General features: G+C 49.5%; 1 protein-coding gene across 1 annotated transcript in view; it reads right to left on the bottom strand.

Moving 5' to 3' along the window:
• The window catches only part of PARP1 (poly(ADP-ribose) polymerase 1), a 38,045-nt gene that overhangs the window by 4,926 nt on the left and 13,202 nt on the right, over positions 1–19,917 (bottom strand). The window contains exons 5-17 of the mRNA XM_039883285.1: positions 18,219–18,312; positions 16,349–16,465; positions 15,499–15,675; positions 12,583–12,730; positions 11,375–11,515; positions 10,446–10,685; positions 10,046–10,114; positions 9,661–9,793; positions 7,464–7,659; positions 3,713–3,841; positions 2,447–2,530; positions 858–980; positions 211–339 (exon numbers count right to left, since the gene is read on the bottom strand). Of these exons, the coding sequence (XP_039739219.1) occupies positions 211–339; positions 858–980; positions 2,447–2,530; positions 3,713–3,841; positions 7,464–7,659; positions 9,661–9,793; positions 10,046–10,114; positions 10,446–10,685; positions 11,375–11,515; positions 12,583–12,730; positions 15,499–15,675; positions 16,349–16,465; positions 18,219–18,312 (1,780 nt within the window). The remainder of the gene's footprint in view (positions 1–210; positions 340–857; positions 981–2,446; positions 2,531–3,712; positions 3,842–7,463; positions 7,660–9,660; positions 9,794–10,045; positions 10,115–10,445; positions 10,686–11,374; positions 11,516–12,582; positions 12,731–15,498; positions 15,676–16,348; positions 16,466–18,218; positions 18,313–19,917) is intronic.

Genomic DNA, 19,917 nt, shown 5'->3' with positions numbered 1-19,917 from the left:
CCCGCCACGCAAACAAGGTGCGTATTTACAGGGCAAACGCTGTGGTTCCCAAAAGACCAGTAGCACCTGGGACTTGACAAAAGAACCAGCTCCTGGGCCACTGCAATCTGGAAGCTCTCAGGAGACCCTGGTGCACGGTCAAGTTGGAGGACAGACCAGGGCTCTTGGGCTGGGTGGTCGGGATGCTCTGGAAAGGGCAGGCCCTGTTACCTGAATGTCGGTTTTGAGCTTCTCATAGTTGACGTCGATGGGGTCCTTGCTGCTGTCCTCAGACCCAGCCCTGAGCAAACTGTAGGCCACCTCGATGTCCAGCAGGTTGTCCAGCATTTCCACCTTGGCCTGGAGGGACAAAGGAAAACCTGGAGCAAGGGAAAACAACTCGCCATTTTGGCATAGAAAACACACAAGGCAGATGACGGCCCACACGGACAGTGGAGGGACCTCCCAACTGGTCGGGGACAGTGTGTCTCCGACATGTCATAGCGAAGACTCCTGAGGATTTCTTGGAATGTTGAGAAGGGTTTGCTCCTTGGGGGAGGGGGAGGGAGGCAGCAGCCACGGGGCTGTGCTGAGACCTGTTTTTCCACTCATACGCACTGGTGTCAGGTGGGGACCTGTGGCTGGCTCTCCTGTGAGGCTGGGGCAACGGAGGGACATTGCCTGCTCTGCCCATGTTCTGGCTCCACCAACGTGGGTAGAAACCCCATTTCAAAATGATGGCAGGACAGTGGCCTTCCCAGCACTGGCCCCTTCCCTCAGGACCATGACATGGAGGGGCAGTCATGGGGGGGGGCCCGCGACACCCCAACTGGGACCAAAGCCAGCAGGTCGGAGGCTCCCTCCCGGACGCCTGCTACCTTCACGCTGTCTGCGTTGTTCAGGAGCGGAGGCTTCTTCATCCCGAAGTCGTGGGGGATCAAGGTGTAGAAGCGATTCGAGAGATCCAGGATCTGGGCGTCGCTGCTGCCCTGGGACACTGCCTTCAGGGGAGGGGAGGGAGGAAATGCAGGCTGAGGCGCAGCTCCGAGGCCTCGGCACTGGGCCGGGCTTTTTCCTTTGGAAGCGGGTGCCACAGCGGAGTCCCGAGGTGGCCCCGCGTGTGCACAGGGAGATGCCCACGAGGCCACGGTCCTGCTCGTGTCAGGCTGCCCCGAAGCGGCAGCTCCCCACCCTCACGCTGCACGGCCCAGCACGTGATCCGTTTCCCACAGACAATCTCATCTGTGTAAAAAGTGGTGCAGTTATAGACTTATAAAACCCCCACTGCTACGCAAAATGCGAACTGTAGCATCTATGGGGTGAGACGGGGGAACCACTATGTAATTCTTTCAGCTTTTTTATGTTTGAAAGCTTTTTATAATAAATTGTTAAAAGGGAAAAAAACTCATTACTATAAAATTCAGTCTGGCTCCCTTCCATCCACTGAACTTCATCTTTAAGGCAGGAAATTAATTTTTACTGCAACCGGAGGTCCAGGTGGCCAGGTCCAGAAGGGCTAAACTCTCCTTCCTGCCACAATGCCATTCGGTGCTCTCTATGCACAAGTGCTTGACAAATGCACAGAGACGCAGGGGCTGGGTGACGGGGCGACGCACACTCGGCAGACACCCTAGCATGGTAGAGGGTGGTGAGTCGACACCCTGCAGGCCCAAAGCCCCTAGTCTGCTTCTCCCTGGGACGCCAGCTTCTCCAAATCCTAAGACTTCTGTCCACTGCGGTCTGCTCTGTGCAGAGCGTGAGGACACTGCCCCAGCCCCTCCACCTGGGCGTTCCGGAACAGGAAAGGCTTGGGCTGAAGAAAGCCTTTCACATCCAGCTGGTGGGTCACATGGAAAGTGGCTGCTGCTCAGACCTGCACTAAGTGGATTAACTGCTACATTTCGGGGCCTCTTCTCCAGCAGCGGTCAAGAAGTCCGCTTTCCTGGCCCCACTTTGGCCTCCCGCAGACTTTTCTTCTTTCGCGAGCCAAGCCTATACCCCATCCCAAACACAAGTGGAACCCTCCGGGCCCAAGCCTGAAAGGCTCCAGGGATGGGGACTTTGTAGAAAAGCGGATACGGAGTGAATGGAAACAAGGCATTATTTAGCTTTCTATTTGATGACTTCCTAGTAATGGCAAAATAAATTCAGCCTATCTTAATACACAAAATAAAATCACGACACTTATGAGGCAGGAGAACCAAATTCCTCATCAAATTTATAGGGAATTTATTACACATCTGATCACTGAAAACACTAATTCATTAGTTTTGTGACCATCTTTCATAAGGGTCAGGCACCTGTCATATTTGTTGGATTGAAAAAAATGGAAATCATCATGAATTGTGGCTTGGTACGTCTATTTCACTAACCCTGAGTAAATGTCCTGCCACACCCCAGTACGAGAGCTTGTCCCCAGAGACCCAAGGGGCAGCTGGGACAGAGGAGGGGCTGACCCCTGGCTCACCTGCTGGACCTCGCTGAGGATGGAGTATGCGGCCTGGATCTGCCTTTTGCTCAACTTCCCCAAGGGCATCTTCTGGAGGTCGATCTGTGGAGATAAGGGATCCCCCTTGAAGGCCAGGCACTGTGCAGAGTGACAACCAAGAGCTGGACCGAGAACTCCTCAGGCCTCCTGGGTTCCCCAAAGAAGCATCCCCTCCTGGGCCGCCTGGTCTTCCTGGGGAGACCTGGTGACCCAACTCTGCAGACTTTGCAATCCCATGCCTCTGCAGGGTCTGCGCAGAGCCTGGGAGAGAAGATTCTTGCTCACTTTATGTACTGCAGGGTAAGTCGCCCAGGGCTCTACCACCCCTGCACTCACTGTGAAATACACCACCCAGCACAAGCCCAGGCCATTTGCAAAAAGGATGTCACTCGACATGGCTCTCTAACACCATTGGGCCCTGAGCATCCTGCCAGGCTGAGCTCCACGTGGTGACACAGGGATGAAGAGAAAGAGGCTACCAGTGGTTTGTACCACTCAGGTTTGTTCCCTGTGCCCCAAGGCTGGGTGTAGCCTCCCAAAGGACCTGGGAAGGAGCAGGGAGGGAGCAAGCCTTCAGGGAAGGGGCGGAATGGGCAAGGCTGATCCGCAACTCCTGCCCTTGACACTGGTCCCCTGATCCTTGTTCAGAGCGGCCTGAAGCTTCTGGGCTCCAGGGCTGGGGAAGAAGGGAGGCAAGGTACAGAATAGGGAACGCTCAGACTGCCGTCCCCGCCACTCTGCCCTGAGCAGGGAGGAGAGGCACTAACCCCACCACCATCACCTCTACCCCACCCAGCCCCGTGCCCAACCTCTTCCTAAAAATAGATGGTATGAACTTTATCTGATGAAGCAAGTGTCAGAGTTGTCTGCATGCCTGTCAATGCTGGTTGCTGCTGTTCTTTTCCTGGAAGTGGGCCACATCCTGGACTTGCCAGGACAATTCTGGCTGGCCGTTCGGTTGGGCCACAAAAGCGTGTATACAGATTCTATCATGGCAGCCAGAAAGAGGAAGGTGCAAGGACGCCTGGGGGCTCAGGGGACGCTCTCTATAACACACCCAACATTTCACAGCAAGTCCAGTGACCCTTGGCCAAGAGAAAGCACTCCAGGCCTCAGCACACCTGCATCTGTCTCAGAATGAGGAACGAGTAGAGACACCGGCATCCAACGAGACCAGCCACTGAACCCAGCCCCAGCTCAGCAACTCCAGTTAAGTGCTCACGATCAAACAACAAAATGCAGTACCTCGTACTCCACCATGGCCTTCTTCATACTTTCCACATCAAAGATCATCTTAATGAGCTCCTGCACTGGCTTGGGGAGCTTGGACTTGGTGCCAGGGTTCACCGTCAGCTTCTTTACAGCCTCCTCATCCTTTAGGGAAAAAGAAAATCAGTAAGAGACCCAGTTAAACAACCCAAAGTGGTGCTGGTGGTAAGGGTTCGAGCTGCAGGTAAAGGATCCAGGCTGGCGTGCAGAGGGGCTGAGCGCCAACCAACAAGGTTGGGGTAGCTGTTGCCAGAGGAGCAGGTGTGAGTTTGCAGAGGGACCAGACACTTCCTATGCACCCCAAGTCCTCCTGGCTGCTCCAGATTCTTATTCCAGCCACCACTGCAGCACCCAGCTCGGTACAGGCTGACCTGTAGGCACTCATGCTCCCCGCTGCACCCTCATTGCCTCCCACCCCGGGGCTGCTGCAGCCCCGCCTGGAAACCCGCCCAGTGCCTCCTCGTGCCTGTCCCAGAAGGGCTGGGCCACTGTGAGAGCAAACCTCCGACTGAGGGGACACTGGACACATGCTCCCCACTTCTCTTGCACTGCCTCACCCCAGCGCCAACTGTGTGAACTAAGTTTACAACCTTCTCTGTAGTCCCAAAGGATCAGGCAACCAGCTCCACTTCCTACCAGGCACCCAGAAGCACATCTTAGCATTAACCCCCATCCTCCCTCCCCTAACAGCCCCCTAACAATCGCCCCTGCTCCCTGGGATTGTACTTCCTAATAAACTAATAGCATAAGACTTAACTCTTGCTATGTGGACAATCTAGGCTAAGTCAAGACCATACTGTATTGGAAATGCCTTAACTCTTCTCACTTTTGAATCCCAAGAAGGCAGGGGCTGCATGCTGTCCATCAAAGTGTCCTTAGCAACTAACAGTGTTTGATGCTTGCTCGAGGTGAAGGTGACTGGCATTAGTCTTTGACCCTGAGATCTGCCTGGCTTAACCAAGCTGCAGAGAGGAGTCTGTGCTGTGTCAGTGCTCATGGCTTGTTGTCAGCATCACAGAGGATCTACTCTTGACGCTGAAACACTGTCTTAAATGCGCTCTCACTCCCTGCTTATGACTTCACTGGAGGGCAAACTTTTTGATATTCATGTATCAAAAAGCCTAAATTTAAATGCACGTATGCTGTGATTAACTCTATCTCCAGATATTTATATGTATAGCAGCATTGTTACGTCAAATAATCTAACTCCCTAATGGGGTGGGGCGTTGTGTTGTTTGTTAAATTACGAATTATGGCCATTCGCAAGGTGGAATTCTGTACGGCCTTAAGATATCGTGCTCTAGAGCAATTCAGGTTAATACAATAGCCACTGGTTTTGAAATGTGGCCATTTTAAATTGAGATGTGTGTAGGGGTTAAAAATATACTGGATTTCAAAGATTTAGTTAAAAAAGGTAAAATATCTCAATAATTTTGTTAATATCGATGTGCTGAAATGATTATTTTGGATATAGCGGGTTAAATAAATTACTAGTATTAACTGTTTTTTGCTTTTTAAAATGTAGCTACTAAAATGCATGCATAAATGGTCACATATTTTTATTATCTATAAACCAGAGAGTCCTCCCTGTGAGACATGCTAGTCCTCAAAGATTTAGAATTAAAACTTGTACCCACCCATAAGTCTTTTCTTCTGCAAAATAAATTGTTTTCCCTAGATTATAAAAGTAACAAGATTTCATAGAAAAACAAAGCAAGCATTTGTCAAAACAAATGGTCACAAGAATATCAGCCAAAAGACAACTGTCTATAAATATGTAAGGATACAGCCAAGGTACAAATACAAATAATGCAGATTTTAGGAAATTATTAGGAAATAATTTGAGAATAAAAACTGACCTATCTGCACAGCAAAGGATACCACCACAAAAATAAAAAGGTTACCTACTGAATGGAAGAAAATATTTGCAAATCGTGTATCTGATAAGGAGCTAATATCTAAAACACATAAAGAAATCATACAACTCAACAGCCAAAAAGCAAAACAAAACACAACACCAGACAATCTGATTTAAAAAATGGGCAGAGAGGACTTGAATGGCCATTTTTCCAAAGACATACAAATGGCCAAGAGATCCATAACTAATCATCAGGGAATTGCAAATCAAAACCACAATGAGATATCACATCACACCTGTTAAGAACGGCTATTCTCAAAAATAAAAAACGAAAGAACAAGTGCTGGTGAGGATGTGGAGAAAAGGGGACCCACGAGCCCTGTTGGTGGGAATGTAAATTGGTGCAGCCACTATGGAAAACAGTATGGAGGCTGCTTAAAAAATTAAAAGTAGAACTACCATATGATCCAGCAATTATTCACTTCTGGATATTTAGCGTAAGATAAAGGAAACACTAATTCAAAGATATACATACTCTATCCCATGTTCATAGCAGCATTATAACCAATAGCCAAGACGTGGAAACCAGCTATGTATCGACCGACAGATGAGTGGATAAAGAAAATAGACTATACACATACACGGGATACCATGCAGCTATAAACAATATCTTGCCATTTTTAACATAAATGGACCCTGAGAGCATCATGTTACGTGAAATAGCTCATAGAAAGACAAATACTGTATAATCTCACTTATATGTAGATTCTAAAAAAACCGAGAAACAAAAAAACAAAACACCAAGGGAAAAAAACCCTATAACCCTAAAACAAGCCCATGGACACAGAAAAGAGGCTAGTAGTTGCCATAGGCAGGAAGTGGGGCGGGGAGGGCGAAATGGGTAAAGCGGCTCAGAAGACATAAACATCCACTTATAAAATGAGCAAGCCATGGGGATGTAACGGACAGCATGGTGAGACGAAAGTTCAGAGTACCATATTACATATTTGAAAGTTGCTGACAGTAGACCTTCGAAATTCTCATCATAAGGAAAACATTTCTGTAACTAAGTGTGGTGATGGATGTTACTAGACTTAATGTGGTGACTTTGCAATATATACAAATAGCGAATCCTTACACTGTATACCTGAAATTAATAACATGTATGCATCAATCAATTATACCTCAACAAAAACAAAAAAATCTGTGACCTAGAACACATCAAGTCACTATAATTCTATCTCGATGATAAACCAGGTCACATGATCCATGAAGAAACAGGTTCAGATAAGAAGCCTTACCTGGAGTCCATGAATGACTCCTTATTGTGTTCAAGAACTGTGCCTCCTTGAGGGTCTTAAAAATGCTACTATATTAAGACCCATTCTCATACTTCATGGTGTGGATTTTATTCACGAAAGATGTTGAATTTTATTAAATACCTTTTCTGGTATCTATTTAGGATGACTGTGTGGCTTTTAACCTTTATTCTACTCATATGTTTAATATTACACTAATGGATTTTCGTATGTTGAACCAACCTTACATTCCTGGGATAAATCCAGCTTGGTCCCAGTGTACAACCCTTACACGCTGCTAGATTCAGTTTGCTAGTACTTTGTTCAGGGGTTCCCACCTCCAGTTAGAGGGATATTGGTCTTTAGTTTTCCTTTTAATATTAAGGTAACACTGGCTTCATATGATCAGCTGGAAAGTGTTCCTTCATTTTCTATCTTTTGGAAGCGTTCGTGAAAGACTTGTATTAATCCTTTAAACATTTGGTAGCATTCACCATGGCAAGTTTTTAAAAGACTATGGTGTCCCTTCCTTTTACTAGAACTAGATGGTACAAGACCGTTAAGAGATTACCTGGCCATAGTCAATCTCCAGTGGGTAGAACTTTTTGGGATACTTTGTGAAGTTTTTGGAGAGCCAGGCATTCCCAGTTTTCTCTTCATACAATTTTATGAAGAGGTCGACGGCATCCTCCCTGGACGGCACCTGCTCCAGTTTGTTACTACCGATCGTCGTGCCCACGCGGCCCCAGGATCTGAATATCCAGTACCTGTGTGTGGAGGGGAAGCATTGGATACAAATTTGTAGGTCAGCCGGTCCCATTTCAGGGTGGGCTTCCCTTCCGTGACATTCCACTTGGGAGAGAAAAAATCCTAAACATCCCAAAATGATGGTGACTGACAGAGGAACAAAAGGAATCGATGTTACAATAAAGGACCTTTGTTTTACTTTTTATGAAACTGAGCGTTATAAATTTAAAGTAATTAGAGAATGCCCTTCCAAGTCATGTTGGTGAATGGATTACCAAAGTGCCAAAGAACAGCTTACGCTTGCACCTGGTAGCCGAGCTTGAGGAACAAAGCTTGGGCCTACAGACCATCAGATAAAAACACCTACTTTCGCTCCCCAAAGAAATATAGCAAGAATCATTTGGAACTCGTGTGTTTAAGGAGATGCAACCATTAATGACATGACCTAAAGATGACGAAGAACTTTTGGTTCAGACCAGAAGCCAAGAAGTGACGAAATGGGACGGGGTGAGACAGCGGCACTCGGGCTTAGCTACCCTCAGACCCAGGCCATAGTTTTGTTTCCATCTCAATTTAGGGCACACATCATGGTACCCTAGGTGCTGTGCTGCCTTAGTGGAAGTAATGAATAAGTTAAATTTTACATCACAATAAGTATATCAGAAACCCAAACACAAGACTTATGCGTTTTTAAGGTAAAACCAGAGTTCAAAGAAAATTTGGGGCTTCCTGCTATTTTCCTGGGCTATTGTCCAGAGACGCATAAATTCATTCTTTGCTGGAGTTTTCCTCCTGGAAGTGTTTGGAAGACACCATACTGAAACATCCTGACCCGAACAGCCCTCATGACCGTTTCACTCTAAAAACCAGTAAATCTTAGGCCTACAGGAAAACGCGCATGCCACAATCACCATTAGAATTTCTCTTCTGTTGGTGGTGGAAATTTTTATTTTCATTGCCTGTCATTTAACGGACTATGACACTGTACATTTCTATAAAAATCCTACCTCCTCTTCCTCAATACAATATACATCTAGCTTTTGGAAGGTATATTTTATAAGCAAGAAACCATTTTTTGACTTTCAAGTCTCTGTCAAGAGTAGCTACTAAACAAAACAACAGATATGGTTTATTTCTTCAGAAATTTTAAGTAGCCAGCCAGATACTTTATTCTCTTTTAGGGTCACCTTTGAAGGTCACTTTTTAAGTGAAAGGTTTGGTGAAAAGCTAAAGAGATGGAAGAACCTGAGCTGTGACCGTGCTTACAAACTGAGGCTAGCATGGCTGACCAGGTACTGACTGTAGCTCCCGGGGGTTACCAGGGAGTTACAATCACAGGGGTTTGCCTTTCAACTAGTAAAGCTTTTTGGATCTCTGGAGTTCCAATAGGTAACTGATTTCATACACTAAAAAGGTCAAGTTTAACATATGAAGGTAATTCTTTAAAAAGTCGGTTTTTCACCATTAGAAACTCAATAAGAGTTCCTTCCACACACCTTTCCACCTACACGTAGTTTGCATTCCATGTTGGGACAATCAGTGGAGGTGGGGATGGTAAAAGTCAGTCCAGACCTTCGGCCCCTCAGCACCCCAGAATTGGCCCCTGCCTAGCTCCACCAGGTTAAAAACAAACAAACGAAAAGCCCAAACAAGTCAAACTCAAACATCTTTAGTAACTAGGAAGTTTAAAGTAGTAGTAAAGAGTAAGTTTAGTTCTTGCCAAGCGCTGCTTTAGAAATTTAAAAACGTATAAAAGCATCTATCAGAAAATCTAGACTCTTCGAGTGGCTACAAGAAAAGACGGTAGATCATGTGTCACTGCGCCAGAGCAAAGCTGTCTGGTGGTCCCCCTCTCTCATTAGAGGCCTCGTTACACCCTGTGTTCTGTGGGAGGGGACCAAACCCCCAGGGACTGGGAAACGTGGGTTCCATGAGGCTGTCAGCATGGCACAAACGGGACCGCACCTGTCACGGAGCACAGCTCCCATGAACACAGAACATCCTCCGTCCTCAGAACACACCTGCTCTCTTTGTCATCCTCCAAGAGCTGCAGCTTGTAATAGGAGTTGGTTCCTTTAACGATGTCCACCAGGCCGAGGGTGGCGCTGAAGACCTTTCCGCCTTTCTCCAAGACGTGTGCAGAGTGTTCTAGACCTGTCGCAAGGAGGCAGGGGTCCTATAGTTTCCGCCCCTGCAGGGGGGCCGGTGGGCTCAGGGACAAGGCCCACGCCAGCTTGGCTACCCTAACGCCACCTTTGGGAGGTTTCCCAAAAGAAATGTGTGTGCTAGGACTGGGGGAGCCTGAGAAGAGGCAGGAGGGCAGAGCTGGGCCCCGCTGCCACCCTGTTTCCTGATCAACGCGGGCAAGGGCAGCCCCTCTCTGCTCACAGAATTCACGTTGCTCACCAGAATCAGGATCGACAGCAGCTCCTCCTTTAAGAGTTAATTTCATTTTCTTTTCAGATTTATTGATTCCTTGGAAGGAACAGAACAACGTAAACATTAAATTAAAAAATAAGGGGGGAAGGTGCAAGGCAAGTGGGTCATTTTCACTCACATCACATGCCAACATGACATCTGTGCGCTGCCTCCCGCCACCCCAAAGCACCTGTCATTCTGGACCCAGGGAAAACGAGACTGACAAAATTGGCCCTGGCAGCACTCAACAGGCCACTTCAGGGTCACCAAGAGAGCAGCGCCACAAAAGGTGGACCTGGCCACCTGGGACAGCCATGACCTACGGCAGAATGGGGCCACTGGCGTCCCTGGCTCTCAGCTCCCAGGGACGGGCAGCTCAGGGACTCACCTTCCTCCTTGATGGGGCCCTTGCTCTTCTTAGAGACCGCAGCCGACTTCCCTTTTGGGGCCACAACTTCGACAGGCTCCGCCTTCACCTCGGCACCCCAGGGGGACAAGATGTGGGCTGAAAGCACCTCCTGAAGGCTCTTGGTGGAGGCGGCGACGTCCTGGAGGAAATCCTCAGACACGACGCGAATGTTGCCTTCTTTTACCTCCTCCATCTTTTTATTCATTTTTTCTACCTCCTCTGTTCGAATCAGAAAGAAAAAAGAAAAAAATCTGAACAGTATGCTTAAAACTAAACTTGAATCTCAAATTACTAGAGTCGTATGTAGTAAGTACTTCCAAACCCTCATCCCCCACAGCAACCCTTTCCTTCCAAATCCAGTGTCGTAGGACAACTCAACAACTGTCTTATCGGCAATGTTCCCCGTTCTCTATGGTACGGTGAGTTAGGGCCGCCTTCTCCAAAGCCCCCTACAGAACGAGATGTTAACAGATCTTCCACAGAGTCCCGAGGTCAAATACATATGGAAAATGCTACTTCTCTGGTCTTGGAGACTTGCAATGGGCGTCAGTATAATTACCCTGCAAAGAAACCTATTTACCTTTGTTTAACTGCATTTCCCAAACTTCCTGTACTGAACCTGTGAACTCTTGTTTTGGCAGCATCTTGTGGAAGAGCGCTAGGTGATGAGAGTAGCCTAGTCTTAAGTGGGGACCAGAAGACACGTGTGAACATGCTACAACACGGAGCAGCAGCATAAGGTGCAAACGCGGACTTCCTTCCACACAGAACCACAGTGACGATGCTCGTAAGAGGCTCATTTTCTGAGTGCTGTTTGTGCGTCAGATGCTGTGTTAAGCATTTCACCTAATTCTCATCGCAATCACAAGAGAGCGTTATCTCGGCTTTACAAATACAATGCAACTCACTCTTGGTACTGATGCACAGGGAGGCCTTGTTGACCGTCCCTGTCAACTTCCCCCCGAGTTTCTCGATTGTGGCCTTCACTTCCTCCTTATTCCGGGACAGTTTCCCAAGAGTCAGGATCTTCATGTTGGACAATGGCTTATCTGGGATGAGAGAACGGAACTGTGAGGCAGGACTGCTAGCCAGGAAGGGGAGGGGAGGAGCAGGAAGCCAGGCGACAAGCACCCGGGAAAGGCCAGAGCAGGCGGCAGGGCCCCTGGACAGCCTCAGCACTCCCCGTTCACCGCTTCTCCTGAGGGAGGTCTATGAAAGCAGAAGTAAAAGGCTAGTGGGAAAGCAGAGGTCACGACGGTGAACTCCACCTGAGACACTGCCCTCATCCTCGGGTACAGAAAGGCTGTATTTGGGGATGAGGGACCAGGAAGCTGGCAGTGGGATGGGAAGCAAAAGGGTAGGTTGTTGGAACCCCAAATTACTTTTATTACTTGTCTCCCATCTCACATCTAAAAACAAACTATAATTTTTAATGCAATATTTATTAGTTAACCCCATTAAAAAAATTAGACTCATCCATAACAGTCACTCAAAGCTTTGATCACGGCGAGCTGAGGCAATTGATTCTAGGCAAAAAGAAGTATCATTTGATGCATCCAGCACTGACCCCAGGCCAGAAAGCACCGGAAGAGGGGTGTGCCTTGCTTGTAGCTGCTGGGAACATAGTGCTGGTTACATGTCCCCAGAACGAGAGGAACCCTGCAAGGAGAAGTCCTGCAAGCCCCCAGGTGTCCCTGAGTACATGAGGCAGTGGGTCTCTTCTGGTGACAAAGACAAATTTATCTCACTGTCTTCGTTGGCGTGGAGTATTTCTCAGTAATATCAATCAGTAGCTTCCTCGGCAACACATACAAGTCTGTGTGTGCGAGACCCCAGCAGCACATCGTGCTCAGGGAGACTGAGGGGTGCAGGGCTGCCCGGAGGCAGGAAATCGAGATCTGACAGATGCTCTGCAGGGCGGTCAGGCAGGATACACTGGATGCCTTTCCAGGTAAGGCTGCCTACCTGGCTTTTCCTTGGAGCCCCCCTCCCAATCTGGGGGCGGGGTAGGGCTTCCCCACAGGATCAGCAACAGAAAACTCAGAAGGATACCCTGTTCCCCCTAAGAACGAGGCCCAAGCCCACCCCCAGCCACCGTGGCCCTGGAGCTCTCTACCTGGGGGGGCAGATGAGTTCATGGTCATGGGCGCAGAGGCTGAGGCGGGCGGCGGTGCTGCCGCCACTGGGGCGCTGGTGTCTGGCGGGAATATACGGTCTTGTTTTTTGACCTTCAATTTCTTGAGGTAAGAGATTTCTCGGAATTCCTAAAGAATTTAAGTTTCAGTTAAGAAACCAGTTCTCCCTTGAAATAACCACCTGATAGAGCAGAGGATTTCTCTGGTCCAAATGACAAAATCTCTTTTTCCTTCTCACAATAAAGAACGTAAAAAAACATGAAGCTTCTAGTATAAAATCCAGCACTGAGGATACCGCACTTATTCCTAGCGCTTCTCCATTTATGATACAGCTGGTACTATGCATGCTTTAAGATAAAAATGTTTTGCTTAAAAAAAATCAGATATGGTCAGTGAACCACAGCTGGAACCTAACACCCCAGGCCTTAGTCCCGAGTTGTCCTCCTCAGGAGTCAGCAGGCCTCTGTGGCATCATGTGCCTATTCCATGACCGAAAGACCCCCTGCCCCAAGACTCACACACTGGGAGAAAGATTAGGACCCCTCCCCGCAAAATCAGGGCAATTCCTTCCCCTCTGCAGAAAGGGACAGGGATGCAGAGAGCCCAGCCAAAGTTGGTTTTCAACACAGTCTGCCATCAGCACAGTCCACCTTCATCTCAGGTGATTCGCAATGGGCTATGCTCTAAGTGGTCACTCAACAAACATCAAATACAGTAGCAGACTGCCCCTTTATCCACGGTGTTGCTTTCTGAGGTTTCATTTACTTGGGGTCAATCTCTGTCCAAAAAGATTAAATGGAGAATTCCAGAAAGAAACAATCCTTACGTTTTAAACTGAGTAGCTGATGAATCTCGCGCAGGGATGGTGGAGCACCCCTTTGTTCGGTGTCCCCACACTGTATACGCCACCTGCCCACAAGTCACTTAGCAGCCGCCTCGGTTATCAGAACGTCACGGTGTTGTGGTGCCTGCATCTGAGTAACCCACATTCTATTTACTATGGCCAGCATTTGGTTCTCTTTTTGGTTTCAGGCATCCACTGGGGCTGTCCCCCGCGAATGAGGGGGCGCTAGTGTACATGGCTTCGGGGACTGCCACGGCTCCTACGCACCTCGGTCTTCATCCACTCGTGACACAGCCCTCCCCGCGACATCCACGTTCGATGAACGCCTGCTGGATGAGGGGTAGCAGATCGCGTCCAACATACGCTGAGCACCTAACGTGCCACACAGCAGTGAGCTCAAAGACAGTTTCTACCCTTGAGAAAGAAGTTCGACCTTGACTGATATAGCCAGGTGTATGAAAGCAAGCTTTAACACAGGTTAGTTCTAAACCTGAGCTGTGCTAAGGCGATGCGAGACTGGGAATGCTGGGAAGGCCCCTTGGAGGCCGTGACCTGCTAAGCTGGCTAGGAGATGGAAAAGCAGCGGGCTGTCTAGGCAAAGGCATTTTACTGATACAGATCGCGGTTTGCTGGGAACCCTAGGTAGTCAACTCCGCATTGCTGGGAGTGTGGTGAATGGTGTGGAGGTGGGGCAGGGGGTGGGTGATGAGAACAGGTGATGAGGGCAGCAACTGAGCACAAAAGGGTGAGAGAGAGATCACAGAAGGCTGACACAGCCAGATCATGGAGGGCACTGGGGGTGGGGGGATTCAAGCTAAGGAGCCAACCCAGATTCTGGGCGCCAGGACCCTCTGGGCAGCATGGTCACTGCATGGCGTCTGCGAACCAATAAATCTGCATGGGCAGCAAGCACGCTGTTGACCTGAAAAGTCTTGCATGTGCAGATGCCCCTCTAAAAACATAGACAGATGCTGTACAACCGACACATAAAGTACATAATAGTTCACGTTACTAACTTATTATTTTCCCAAAGATAGTAGGAAGAAAACAAATACCACAAACGGTTTTGTAACATTTGTACACTCAGAAAAACCCGGGAAAATATTTCTGTAGCAATCATGGTGAGATTTTGAGTGGCGGAAATGGGGCCAAATCTGTTTTAGTGCCACCACTCGAGAAAAAGTACAGAGGAAAGTAGGCGTGAGGGTGCGTAACTACGGTTGTGAGCAGAGCAGGCAGGGACTGAGGGGGCCGGGCAGGAGCCAGCGGAAGAATGATGTGCAGTTCGAGACGCCGAGTTAGTGCGGCAAGTAACAGTTACTGAGTGTTACTATGTGCCACTGTTCCGACTGCTCAGCCCCAGGAGGCAGCACAGCAAGAGAGAGCTAGATGGAGATCGAAGCCCAAGTCCTAGTGAGTGGCACCACTACTCTGCCCCACGCAGCTGGGCACCACCGCAAGCTGAGTCTGAGCGCGCAGGTGGAGATCTTCCAGCAGCCAGCCCCCCAAAGCCGCTGCCAGCCCCCCACCAGCACAATTCCAAATGAGGTTCCTCAACTGAGATTTTCTTGCACCCTGAGAATCCAATGTGTACCTCTACTACAAAAGAGACCGATAACAGGAGATACTTGAACTCCGAACCCAATCCCATCTCTATCACCAAGGCAAGGAGATATCCTTAAGAAAAACTCTCTGACTGTAAAGGCAGGAATTATCATCCACCTATTCACTATTATGTCCCCTGTGGTTAGAACGGTGAGTGGAACACAGTAAGCACTTGACAAACAAATAAATATAATTCATGGTCTTTGCAAGCAAAAGGATATTACACCAAACTTGTAACTCTAGCTAGAAACGCTCTGGTTCTACATTTGTGTAATTTGTAAATATACAGAATCAATCACCTAATTTTATTTTCTGATTACGAGGCTGGACCGGCTGTAAAGGACTCTGAGGGACACTGTGCATTGCAGTCATGGTGACCTGGAGTGTGGACAAGACCAGGGTATCCATGTTTTTCTGCCAACAGATCCCAGAACGCCCCCTCACTTACCTTTGGAGTCACCCACTCCTTCCGGTTGGGTGTCTGTGTCTTGACCATACATTTGGTCCAGGGGGTGACATCCCCAGTACAGTAATAAGCATCGCTCTTGAAGACCAGCTGGCCTGAGCAGTCCTCGCAAGGAAGGAGGGCTCCAAACACTATGCCATCGGCTACTCGGTCCAAGATCTGAAGCCAGTGGAGAAACAAGTCAGAAAGGAAGGGGGCGGCTACAGAACAGGACGTTGCCATGCGGGATGAAGAACCTGCAGACTTCACTCACGGAACAGAAGCGAGGGCTCGCCCCGAGGCTGCCACCATGCGGGCAGCTGGCTGACGGCTGGAGCTTGGGATTTTGCACTTTTGTTCCACTCAGGGTTCCTGCAGCTCTCACTCCCCTCAATGACTTAGAAGTAAAGGGAGAGCCAGAGCACCCACCCTTTCTGCACAAGGAATAGAGCCAACCTCTCCCCAGAGAGAGGGCAGGGAAGGGCCTGCTGGGGAAGCAGTCTCAGGAGGGAGTCTGGGCAGAAGGCAGCAGCGCGAGCCCCTCTGGCCAACATGACATGAACATGTGAGGCAAATACAGGCCCACTCAGCCCTCACCCAAATTCTAACCCAGGGGCGAACACGTGGAAGATGTCTGGAAGGGTCTGGAAGGGTCTGGAAGGGCCCGGGAGAGCCTGCCATTGGGAAATGGTGACCATGATGGTGATGATCATGCAACACGACTATGGAACGTCACTCCTCCCAGTTAATACCAGCAGGTGTTCAATCGGAGGGCCTCCCTCAGCCTGTGAGGACCGTCATCCACGACCGCCCGGCCGCCTCCCGCGCCTCACTTAACACAAAGGCAGCTCACCGCCGACTCCCCGGAGGGGATCTGCTGCTGGTTGGCGATGAGCAGCTCTTTGAGGTCATTTGTGGAACACGCTTTCTTCAGCTCGTCCTTGATGTTCCAGATCAGCTCGTTCTGGGCCTACGGACGAGACCCAGCTGCTGAGGGACCGCTCTTCCCAAAGCAGGAAACCTGCCCGAGGGAGGGGCTCCCACACGGTCCTGCTGCGTCTCCAAGCACATCCTTGTGTGGCCCGGGCCGCAGTCTCCCAGAGAACACCACGGAAGGTGGGGGGCCACTGAGGGGCATGGGGAAGGCTGCGGCCCAAGTGCCAGGGCCCCGGGAGAAACCAACCCCAGGAGACACAGGAAAGAGCTGGAAGCCCAGGTCCACCGGCCCAACAGCCGGCAGCTCGGGGAGGCGGGCAGGGCTGTCCTTCAGTCTGAAAGCTGCAGGGGTGATGCTCGAATACGCCGATCTCTTCAGGGTGTATCATACTAAGTCTCGTGCAGGACTGGATTCGAGCTCTTTTGAAAATGAAGTTTTAAATCTCTATGGTAACAGTTATACAGTGCCTACTCGTCGTGGGTCATTTTTCAAGTCTCATTTATTCTCATGACTACCTCGCAAGGAAGGCGCCAGCTCCCCACGTTAGTTAAAGCCAGGGCTGGCGGTAAGTCATTCACACCTCGGCCTCAGACCCCATCCCTGCAAAACCGAGGTAGAAATGCCAGCCCTACCTACGCCAACGCCACGGGGTCACCTTCAGCACCAAGTGAGGATTTTAACTTGCCAGCAAAGCTGCATCTCACACATTCAAGGCAGTTTCCCGGCTTCACGGTAAGGGTCCTCTCAATAACATCCCCTCCCTACAGCACCGTGCGCTGGGCCGTCGGTTATGGAGGTGAGAAAGTCTCATGGCAGGAGGTCAGATGACAGCAGGAGGTCAGATGACAGCAGGACTGACCAAAGACGGGAAGCCAGCGGCAATGAATGCGCAGGGAGCGGGGACTGTGAGCATTTCGACTGCTGACTTTCTTTTTATCTGACAACACTGGAGCAGAGACAGGGTCGGGCCAAAGCCACCTTGAGGGCCAAACCCACCGAAAAGCAAATGCAAAACAGCACCTCGGCTCTACTGCAGCCAGATATGGCACATAACGAACACATTTTTTGCAAAGAGCAACCACAAAAAATTTTGTCTTTCTTATCAAGTGGAACCAGACCAGAAATTGCTTCTAATTTTTACACCACTGGCAAAAACTAAAGACTCACATAAGAGCCAAGCAGGTGGCCCATGGAAATCACGTTCCCAGGAGACTGTTCAACCCTAGGTCCCTGAACACCTAGCATTTTTTGATTAATAATTTTTACTTTGCTTCAATGCAAATGCAGTCAACAAGTGATGAATCTCTCTGATCAATGACTACTGACCTTTTTGGTTCTTAAACGTGATCTTCATTAAAAAAAGATACAACAATCTCATCTCTTGAAGGCATCTGTCTATGCTAAGAACCTTTGGCATCCTTGAACTTAACATTCAGTTTCCAATATTTGCAAGTGACCCTACGGGTCCAGGATGCAGTGATGTATCATGTGGCTGAAGCACGAATCTACCACCTCAGTGTGAGGTTGGTGACGGGACAGATGGCTCAGTTCCTGCCTGAGCCTGGCTGCTCGCCTGGCACCTGGAGCCTAATGTGAGTTCTCCTTCAAATAAGAAGGGTATTTTGGGAAGGGGTAAGGAAAACCACCTGGGGAAAAAGCCATGCTATTAAACAGCAGTTGTCCATCTGGGAATTTTTAAAAGTCTCGTTCACCTCCTTGAACCTTCTTCCAGAATGAGGACAGAGAACTGAGACAATGGCGAAATGAGACACAGCTCAGAACTCACCTTGAGGGCCTTTTCGAGCTTACTATCCTTGTCTTTTTTTGATTTCTTCTTGGCCACTTGGTCCATTCCGTCCACCTCATCGCCTTTTCTCTTTCTGAAAGAGGCAGGATACGAGAACCAAAGCCATCAAAACTCGGAAACCCAGTGCCTTGGATGACACGGTATCTTACTGTGTTCTTGACTCCTCTCTGCCAGGCTCTGCTCACACCCGCTTCCCACACAGGGCTCTGGGGAGCTCGCTGTCTGCTCAGGCAGCGTTTGCGCCAGCGTCATCCATGTCAGAACGTACTCTGCTGCCAAGGATGGGGCTCGGGGGTTGCCCCAGAGCCTTGGAATGACCCAGGACCCAGGGCTCAGGCTCCATGTGATATCAGAAACCCCATGTACCTTTTGGCACAAACGAGATGGCCTGAAAGGTTCTGATAGGAACAATGTTAGAAGCCAGCCTGCAGCTGAGGGGCAGAAAGATAATGCACAGTACCAGGGGCGCTGGCCTCGACTCTGAAACACGGGGCTGCTCCTAAGGCCGAGGCTGTTCTCAGAGGTGAGCTGCACTGCCATTTAAGGCCCAAACGAGAAGTGGCAGCCTAGGCAGTGCTCACCGGTCTGCCCAAGCAAACGCTGCTAACCAAGTTCGGCAGTGTCATCGCTGATTTGAGGAGGGCACTGAGGGTCACGGGCAGCCCTTAAAAACGGGACTGGAAAGCCACAGAGGTTGACTCTGTTTCAGCCATCACACTGACCAGAGTTCTTCAAAGCCTTGCACTTTTCCTTATCCGTGAAAACACAGAAAATACCAGCTACTCTATGGAACTGCGGTGACAGTTGAATGAAACATCCCACATCAAGCGCTGAACACCGTGCCTGGCATCCCACAAGTGCGCCGGCAACCCCAGTGGTTGTCACGGCACACGCGTGACTTACACACTCCTACACCTGTACCACACACTGCAACGTCCTGGGGCGTTTTAACCCATGGGCCCAATTTCCCAATTTTCTTATATATTCCAGAGCCATATGTACTGTGCATGAACTACGAACTGAAATAATGCATGACGGCTGCTCGATGACACCAGGGTCACCCTGACCCTAATACGGCAGTCACTGCCCAAGGAGCACAGCGCACACTATGGCCCTGCCACGGCTCTCTCCATGTGCTTGTTACCAAGCAACGCTAGACTGGGGCAAAAGTCCAGCAGAGGGAAAACAGGAGAGTCAGACGTGTCCACGGACTCCAGTAAGTCCCTGATAGGTCCTCCCACCCTAGACGTTCGTACCATATGACCATGTGAAGCCCACGCCATTCTAAACTCTGAATCAGGTAACGTCTTATCCACTGTCCCCTCTTCTCCATTTAAAAACGGTGAGGATTCTGCCAGCACCACTCTGACACAAAGGAACACGCCACACAGAAGGTGGCCACAGGGAAGTAAAGTGGGTCATGTGGGGGGCAAGAGGACTGCTCAGATGGGGCAGGACAGTGGTGTCTAAATGTCCCCCAAAGACTATTGCAGGGAAGCGGGGCTCACGCACTCCGCCGGCCCCAGAGCTCAGGCGTGGTATCGGAGCAGACCACCAGGCGTGTCCCGCAGCCCTTGCCTGCCATCCGCTGCTTCCACAGCTGGGGAAGGGGCGGAGCTCAGCGGTCGCCGTCCGTGGTCTGCATCCCTGGCTTTCTCATGGTTGGCAAAAAAACATG

This window comes from Pteropus medius, unplaced genomic scaffold, assembly GCF_902729225.1.
Source record: "Pteropus medius unplaced genomic scaffold, Ma_sr-lr_union100, whole genome shotgun sequence".
NCBI lineage: Eukaryota > Metazoa > Chordata > Mammalia > Chiroptera > Pteropodidae > Pteropus > Pteropus medius.
Note: the sequence above shows the minus strand (reverse complement) of the source record. Positions and strands in the feature narration are given on the sequence as shown.